Source organism: Eublepharis macularius, chromosome 2 (assembly GCF_028583425.1).
Source record: "Eublepharis macularius isolate TG4126 chromosome 2, MPM_Emac_v1.0, whole genome shotgun sequence".
Lineage (NCBI taxonomy): Eukaryota > Metazoa > Chordata > Lepidosauria > Squamata > Eublepharidae > Eublepharis > Eublepharis macularius.
Window position 1 is genome coordinate 154008666 of NC_072791.1, and position 9216 is coordinate 154017881.

The 9216-nt window shown below is 44.8% G+C and overlaps 1 protein-coding gene across 1 annotated transcript; it reads left to right on the top strand.

Moving 5' to 3' along the window:
* Positions 1-680: 680 nt before the first annotated feature.
* GLB1L (galactosidase beta 1 like) lies at positions 681-9154 on the top strand. The gene is made up of 16 exons (XM_054971056.1): positions 681-782; positions 1787-1959; positions 2564-2714; positions 3098-3158; positions 3455-3549; positions 4222-4402; positions 4489-4547; positions 5164-5285; positions 5470-5510; positions 5641-5759; positions 6139-6213; positions 6573-6662; positions 7002-7115; positions 7327-7458; positions 7668-7874; positions 8317-9154. The coding sequence occupies exons 1-16, from the start codon at positions 681-683 to the stop codon at positions 8533-8535; spliced, it is 1941 nt and encodes a 646-aa protein (XP_054827031.1). The 3' UTR covers positions 8536-9154.
* Positions 9155-9216: the final 62 nt, after the last annotated feature.

Genomic DNA, 9216 nt, shown 5'->3' on the forward strand with positions numbered 1-9216 from the left:
TTTTAATTGAACATAGGAATGTAGAACAGCTATAAATTAAAAACAGACGCATCCATTTTAGAAATCAGTTCCCAGGCAAGAGATTAATCTGTATAACAAACTGCCTAGGTGAAGGAGAATTTGCCAGCACTGCCTTCAAAACAACAAATAGATAGCTTTACATGTAATAAAATCTCCTTCAGCACTAACCTCCAGTCTAGAGTATTTAAAAGAAGTGAGGCCAGAAATTTTCACAGACATGCATTTTTGCTCCAGCAGGCTAGATGAGTGTATCAAACTCTGCTCCAACCGGACCTTAATTAGTGTGTTTGGTTCAGTTGGATACTTTACTTAGCCAATGAATAGTGCTGCAGAATTATCTTTCTACAAGGAAGAATGGGGGAAGGGCGGGGAGGAATCTCCTGGCATCTTCTCCACAGTGCAATTAAGGTTTTCTCGCTTATTCATCAACAAGAGTACAGTATGAGCTATTCAATCACTAGGATGTTGACCGTTATCTCTGACTGAGAAAGCCTGTGTTTCTTAGACCGTACATTTAGAGTACAGGAAACGAAACACTTTTGCAGTTTCTCTTCTCTGGATTTGGAGGGGATTTACTGTGTGTGTTTCCTCCCCCTCGACAGCAACCACTCCGGACCTTTGGAAGACGCTCCAGGTCCTGCCCATTGGCCGGTCATGTGATGACTCCCCCTGCTGCCCTGTTCCGCGCTGAAGTGGCAGCCGGAGAAATGAGGCTGGAACTGTGTGTCCTAGTGCTGGTGTTGTGGGGTCTGCCGCTCCAGGTGAGGCACAAAAGGGAAATGAGGAGAGGGCTCCCTGAAGGATGCAGCAGCGATGACTCAAGCTTTTCGTTACCTGTTAGCCTTGATTTCTTTTCTCCACGATTAAGTTAAACCCAGGGTTTTCGCTGCCTCGTTGGCTCCTTTCCATCCTGTTATTCTGGGTGGAGCCAACAGGTTGAGGAATACGCAGAGTACACTACAGGGTTGAGCAGCTGTGTAGTGGTGTTACCTGGGAGTTCACCAGGATGCAATATGCCAGTCCTTTCCTGGGATGTTCCCCAGGATGCAGGATGCCAGTCCTCCTTTCTTTCATATTCTCTGCAGTGTAGACAAAGCTTCCTTTATCCACAAGCCAATCCAGGTGAGAATGGCCAGTGCCCTCAGCTGTAATACTACTGGTGGGTTGGCCTCCAGTGCAGATCAGAATATGCACAAGATTCCAGGAGCACACAAGAGAAAGCGAAGGAGAGCAGCATGGAGCTGATTGTGAATGACATATTATGCATGGTGGGACTGAAGGCAGAGGTTTGGGTGACTCCAGAATATGATTCAGTATGGGGACTCCATGCAGCCAGCAAATCATTAAAAGCTGTGTGTGTGTCTTGAAGCCTGAACCTTAGGTGTAAACTTGACTGGAGCCTTACATTTGAGTGATTTGAAACAAGGTGATGTGATCATTCAGTTATACTTTTGAGATAATGTATTATGTGTTCTTTGCCATGCCTCTGTATACTAGACTGTACTTGCAAATTGGGGCATTTGTATTGGGTGTGCCATCAATCCTGGAGATTTCTGTATAAAATAGCCACATTGCAAAAGACAGTAATGAGAACCATCTATCTATCTATCCAAGTATATTGGCCAAGAAGGTAACATCTGTGCTGTCTTATGCTATGGTAGTGGGAGAGGGGACACAACACTCCTTTGCTTCAGTCAGCAAGGGCTGGGAAAAATGTATTTAATATAAATATAATAATCCTTTTTTTGCCCAACTTGAATACCAGGTCACCTCAGAAGCCCACTCCTTCAGCATTGATTATACCAGTAACTCCTTCCGCAAGGATGGTGTTCCATTTCGCTATATCTCAGGCAGCATCCATTACTTCCGAATACCTCCTGCCTACTGGAAGGATCGGCTCCTCAAGATGTACATGAGTGGCCTCAATGCTGTGCAGGTGTAAGTGATCAGACAGGGATGAGGATCTCTGTTTGAGTTTAATTTTTGCTGTGGTTCATGATAGCCCATGGATGTTCTAGCCTTTGTGGTATTGGGTCCTTTTTGCAGGCTTCAACCAGCCCTTTAGCAGACCTGGCCCAAATATTGGGGGGCCTGTGGCTCTTCCATTTCAGGCCTTTGTGTACATGAAGAGCACATTGCAGCTGGTGGCCGAAATACATAGTGTGGAATGGGGGAGGGGGGGAGGAAGGACTGCATGTCCCAGTGTAGGGAAAGGAAGAAAATAATCCATACATACGACCCCCCTCCCCCCCAATCCTTCCTATGAGAATAATCATTATTCTTGTCTTCAGTTTGAAAATGAAAAGAGGATTTCTGTTCACTTCCCCACTCCTACAGTTATGTTTGTTCTTTAACTCATTGGGCTGAAAAACTAGGTATGTGGGGATGTAGATGAATTACAGAGAGGAAACATGGGCAGCATTTAGGGTCTGTGACCACAGGAATGAGAGATGCCTCTCTCTCTTATCAACACTTACCTTGTGGGGAGAGTTCTCCCTGCCACAGCCACCTATTCCAGATTGAAATCTCTTTCTCCCTTTAGCTATGTGCCCTGGAATTATCATGAGCCATTGCCTGGTATGTACAACTTCATTGGTGATAGAGACTTGGAGGGATTCCTGGACCTCGTTGCACAGATAGGCCTATTGGTGATCTTGCGTCCTGGACCCTACATCTGTGCAGAATGGGAGATGGTAAGGGCTGAGCAAAAGATCTAGAATGGCTTTGGGCACATGTGTAGCATTTGAATGAAACACCCCTGGGTCAGGTAGATGCCCTCCCTCAAGTAAACACTTGATCATACCATCCTCCTTTTCCTGTTGGGTTTTCTTTGACTTATCTTAGTTTCCTTGCCCTCATCTTCCCAGTTTTTTTGCGCTTGTACTTTATACCATTTTCCCTCTTGGCATCAGCTACTACTGTCATGAGCATTAAACTAAAATCTATTTTCTCCCACCTTAGATTTTACATTCTGACCAGTTCTACTGATTCTAATTGATCAGGACAGGGAGAGGAGTTTACTACACATTTTGACCTTATTGGCAATGTTGTTTTACCTCCTTGCCTTCTTTCCTAGGGTGGCCTTCCTTTCTGGCTGCTAGCAAAGCCAGATATTGTCCTGCGTACAACTAACCCAGGTAAGACAGTGACTCTTAATCACGAGGCACTAGGCCCATTCTACTCCCTGGAGCATTGGATCGATGTCTTCATTGTAATGGCTGTTGCTCTAGTAGCTACTGGGGAGATCATCTGAGTTTCTAGAACTCTCCTGCAAAACTATGATAGCCCCTGTGAATGTTGTATAATGGTCCAAGGGCCCCCCCAGACCTCTTCTCTTTGTAACTGTCTTGACAGCTCCAAGTCTGCTCTAGCACTACTTTGGAAATTGGACAGAGGAATTCCAGCCCTTAGCTAAGTTGCTTTATACTCTTAGATTTCTTGCAGGCTGTAGACACATGGTTGGATGTCCTGTTGCCCAAGATCAAACCTCGTCTCTACTGCAACGGAGGCAACATCATCAGTGTCCAGGTGCGTGGGCTGCAGGTCCTGCTTTGTGCTGTCTGTAATCCTAGACCTGTGCTTCTGATGGGCTGTTGATATGAGACCTGTGCCAAACTGAGCCCTTAGTATCTAACTACATAAACACAAATAGTTGTTGCACTGGAGTGCATGTGTGTGCGCAAACTTGTGCATGCCTGCAGCATTCAGGTGAGCAGCAGAAGACTTAAGTTACCACTCCATTGCCACTTCCAGTATTTTCTATGTAAGGGACCAAGCCAACAAAGGTGTATTTCATTTGGGAGCTATTCAGTACTTGTATCATGGCAGAGTTGGTCTTGGCAACACACCATAGCAAGCAGAATCATTGATTTATAGACAAAGCCTGAGAAGGTAACCTTTCTCATGCCTTAAATCTCTTACTTCATATCTAGCCCACTCTATCAAGCAGGAGAAGTAGTTAGCAATAAAGCCTTTCAGACACATAATGGACCCGGGGATTTCACAAACAGCTCATCTGTGTCTTTTGCTGTGCCTTGCTAATTGAACTGCCTCTGGTGTAAAAGAGGCTGGGCACCACTGATGTTGACTTAATATTTGACAGAGGAAATACCTTTGCAAAGGCATTTTGGAGATCTGCTCCTTCTGGCAAAGTGAGGTCCCCGAGTCACCATCCTGTAATGCCTGTTGTTTCCCAGGCAGGTGGAGAATGAATATGGGAGTTACTATGCCTGTGACTATGACTATCTTCGCCATCTAATGTCTGTCTTTCGTGCTCACCTGGGAGAGGAAGTTGTGCTCTTCACCACTGATGGCATCAAAGACCTTGACCTGCGGTGTGGGACTATACAGGGCCTCTATGCTACCGTGGACTTTGGACTAGGTAGTGGAAGGTGGGACAGTCTGTTTGGATTGACAGGAGTTAGGCAGGAATTTGCTTTGACTCTGGTTTTCTCTGTCCTTTTGCAGGCATTAACATTACAAAGGCATTTGAACAGCAGCGAGTATATGAACCAAAAGGGCCACTGGTAAGAGGGCCTGCCTTGCCAAGTGGGAAGATGGAACCCCACATCTTGTCACACCCACTCCTCCCTTGGCACAATCTCTACAAATAATAGTCTGACCACACCTCTTTGGGGCCATTCCCTGCCTTATTTCCAGCTATATATTCTGCCAGACTGTCACAGCCTCTCCTTAGCTACCTCCAGGAGTCACCAATCAACAATACCCATAAGTGCCAAATCGTCATTTGCCCTAGTGGTTGCTTAGCAGGTGCTAGGACCACATAACTCACAATCCTGTGTTTGATTGGCGCTTCCAGAAGTCTCCAATAGTCAAGGAGTTTATCTTACCTTCCTGAATGGGTGCTACTAGTACTAGATCCACTTGGAGAGTATTTCTGGGGGCTTCAGATGGGGAAGACCTAGATGGGAGGTGTTTATTTTTCTATGTTATTATTAGCTGTAATGAAGCTTAGACCATTGTGGGAATTCATAGGATGGAAGGATCCTCCATTTTCTGCAAGCATATTTCAATACAAGGAAGTAAAATTGCTATCTCCCATCCTGGTGTTTTACCACACATGCACTGACAATGATCAAGATACGACTTCCCTGTAAATATCTCATCCTGTCTTTCTCGTAGGTGAATTCTGAGTACTACACAGGCTGGCTGGATTACTGGGGTGAGCCACATTCCACAAGCAGTCCTGAAGAGGTGGCTCAGGGCCTACAGAAGATGCTAGAAGTGGGCGCCAACGTCAACATGTAACCATGAGGTCATAGGGAAAAGGGGTCTACTGAGCAAGGGAAAACAAGCATTAGAAGCAGCGGGGGTGATTCATGTCTGCTGCACTCTAGCACTTCTCTCTCTTGTCCACCCTGCCCCCCCCAACATCCCTGTTGGGAGAGGAGAATATTAACTGCAACACCTGCTCTGCTCTTCTTATAGGTATATGTTCCAGGGTGGCACCAACTTTGGTTACTGGAGTGGTGAGTTTTGTTCTTAGGGTCACTGTCAAAAGCTACAGAGGCCTAACTTCTGGGCATGGTGTGGAACCATCTAGTGCAGGAAGGAAGAAGTCTACCTGTTTGCTCTGTTTTCATAACTTTTTCCATCCAGGTGCCGATTACAAGAAGACATTCAAACCCATCACAACTAGCTATGACTATGATGCACCCCTCTCAGAAGCTGGAGACCCCACTGCCAAGGTGTATGCTATTCGGACAGTCATTGGGAAGGTAACAGTTCTGCACTCTTGTGGCAATGGGTGGCAGTGTAATAACTCATACTGATTGGAATAGGACTATTCAGCTAGCATTCAGCTGACAGCATTACTGAAGCATTACCTTCTTTTCTCTCATCATCTGATGAGTCAGGATAGAGTTTGGAATTTAGATCTACTCTAGCCTCAATGCAGTAATTCACTGGCAGTGAAGATTAGGGGAGACAAGTCAGTTCTGTTCATGGTTGCTGAGAACAGAGGAATGGAATGAGCTTGGTCTATTATTTCAGGGCAGTAGATATACTATCAGCTGCAGAGTGCTGCCAGTCTGAAATAGGGACCTGATTCCTTTCCCCCAATCAGACTGACCACATGGACTTTATTTTTTTATCCAGTTTCAGGCATTGCCCGCAGGACCAATGCCACCCCCTACCACAAAGCTTGCATATGGCTATGTGTCTCTGCCACAGGTAAGTCAGGTTTGGAAGCCAGTGTGCCTTGTTCTTCTGCATACTCTTTCCAGCACTCGTTATCATTTATATGGGCAGATATCCAACCTTCAAAAAATGGCATAATCTTGGGGACCAGTGTATCCATGGGACACTATAGATGGGAAACGGGGGGTCTGCAGAGAGATGAGGAATCAGCAGAAAGCACCATTCCCTCTTTCAGAAATAAAAATGTTGGAGGGACCGTGTGTTTGGATAAAGCAGAAGGGAAGATTGTGATGAGTGTAAGACAACAGATGGAAGCTGCTGGGGAAGACAGGAGGAACCTCTGTAAATGCTATAAAGGCTATCCTGCACAACATCCTTTCTTTTTCCTGTAGCGGATAAACCTGCTGGATATTCTAGGCTTGCTCTCACCTGTGCAGCCCATCCGAACCCCTTTCCCACTCACCTTTGAGGCTATGAGTCAGGTAAGGGATAGGACTAGAACCTACCACAGCGAAGACCAACACTTATTTCGCCTAGCAGATGTAAGAGGCCAGAGAGGATATAGTTAGAGTGTTGGACTAGGATCCGGGAGAGCTGAGCTTGACTCTGACATGGAAGCTCAGTGTGACCTTGGGCTAGTCTCTCTCTCAGCCTAACATACCTCGCAGGGTTGTTGTGAGGATATGGAGAGGAGGAAAATGATGTTGCTTTGGGTCCCCGTTTGAGAGAAATACAAAGTATAAATGTTTAAATAAAAAAAAATAAAGTTTGTCTTCTGTCCTGCATATCAAACCCAAGATAGTTTTCATTCTTTATTTCAGGCCCATGGTTTTATCCTTTACCGGACTCTTCTACCACATGACATCCAGAAGTCTGTCTTGCTTAGTGTCCCTAATAATGGAGTCCATGATCTTGCCTACATTCTACTTAATGGAGTAAGGCGGAGAATGTGGAACCTTCCAGGGGATAGGGAAGGAGGCCATTTGCTGAAGTTAAAAGAATGCAGCATGTAACCCAGTGTCTTGCTGTAGCCCAGTGTCCTTACATGATGAACCAGAGGCTACATAAAGACAAAATTGTTTCTTGTAATTTGGTAAGGTCTCAATGGCTAGATTATCTGCTAATCCCATTCATCTACCTCTTCAGAAATATAAAGGCACATTGGAACGGGATAAAGTGAGTGGAACCAATATATCTGGACAGGCTGGGGACGTCCTGGATTTGTTGGTGGAGAATATGGGCCGTATCAACTTTGGGGCCAATGTCAGTGACTTTAAGGTACATCTGGACAGTGACACTGTCTCCATTATTGTTCACAGGAGGCATCCTGGGCTGGGTTGGGATGTGTTTAAAGTGAATTGGGCTGGAAGCTTGGCCCAAGCTATGCTGAACACTGGCCAGTGATGGACAACAGGTAAGAATTAGCAAGCAGAAGGGCAGGTTCTATTCTTCCCATCTAAAGTTCCGACTCCCATCTTCCTGTCCAGGGTCTGATCCATAATGTCACACTGGATTCAACTACTCTCAATGACTGGATCATCTATTCCCTGGACATAGATTCAGCAGTGGCAGGTGTGTGGCCCCCAGTTGCCCCAACCAGCAGAGGGAACACAGGACCTGCTTTCTATACTGGAACCTTCACTACTGCTGGTGTCAACTGGGACTCTTATGTGAAGCTCCCTGGATGGACTAAGGTATTACAATCCTTAGACTGAGTCCAATTTTATGGATTAATTCGGCTACTGAGCAGCCATGCCATTTTCTGTTTGTTAGTATTTCCTTCACATCTCTTTTTGTAAGTTAAAGAAGCTTTGCTACAGTGACCATTTTGGTTTTGTTCACATTTTATCCTCTAGGGTGCTCAGAAGTAAAGAGACATTAGATCAAAAATCATAGACTGCACCATGAAGCATACTTAACAGGGAATAAGTCTCTTTCAATCCAACAGGGCTTGCTTTGGAGAAAACATGCTTAGGATGGTGGTGCTAGAGATGTTGCTCTTATCACAATAGACCTTCCATCATGTGTCATTAAATAGCAAAAGGGATGTGACTTTTTCTCCAGAGAACTATAGTTCAGAATGATAGTGTAATCAGAGACAGTATTTCTAAAATGTCATCTTGTCTTTTCTGTTAGGGCCAGCTCTGGATCAATGGTTTTAACCTGGGCCGCTTCTGGCCAGCTCGTGGTTCCCAGCAAACCCTCTTTGTGCCTGGCTTGCTCCTCTATTCTTCAGCCCCTAATATTATCACAGTTCTGGAATTGCAGGCAGCTCCAGAGGAGCCTATAGTGCTCTTCCTTGACCGGCCACTTTTTAATCGCACAAAAAGCTCCAGCCACAGAAACATGGAATAATTGGGACTTCTAGCCATATGTGAAGTGCCCTCCTGACTGTCTGAAAGATCAGTTTATGTAAATTTAAATGAAAGCAAAAAAGGCCCTTCCACATGCTGTAGTCAGGTGAAAAGAAGACTGTATGATCAAAGTTCCTCTTGTAAACGCCAACCTCCAGGAAAGGATGAGAGAAGCCAACTATGGTTACTAGAAACAATTCCTCCTCTTCCTGCGAGCATCAGTTCCATAAGGTTGTTCAACATGAACTGAAACATGCAGAATGCAAATACATCAACGTAGAGTGTTTTGGGTATCAGCCTCTGTATTAAATATACACTAGCCTTGCAGAACTCTGGGGCGTAGTGTTTCTACACCATGCGTAGGATGAATGCATAAAGGACAGATTGATGTCTGTTACGGAAAGCTTTGTAAAGAATGGGGTTTTTAAATGCAGCGTATATATATGTTCAAAAGAAAAGATGATGACAAGGCACAAATCTATTCCTAACATCGAAATTTATTCCTAACAAATCTATTCTGGCATTAAACAGCAAAGGTTGGCTAAGTTGAACACAAAGGACATCACAGAAAAGAAAGGCTACAGTTTTATTCTATCCCATAAGCCATGTTTTGCAAGGAGCAAAACAGTAAGATGATAAAAAACCAACTCTATTCATTGCAAAAGATCCACCTTCCTGCAAC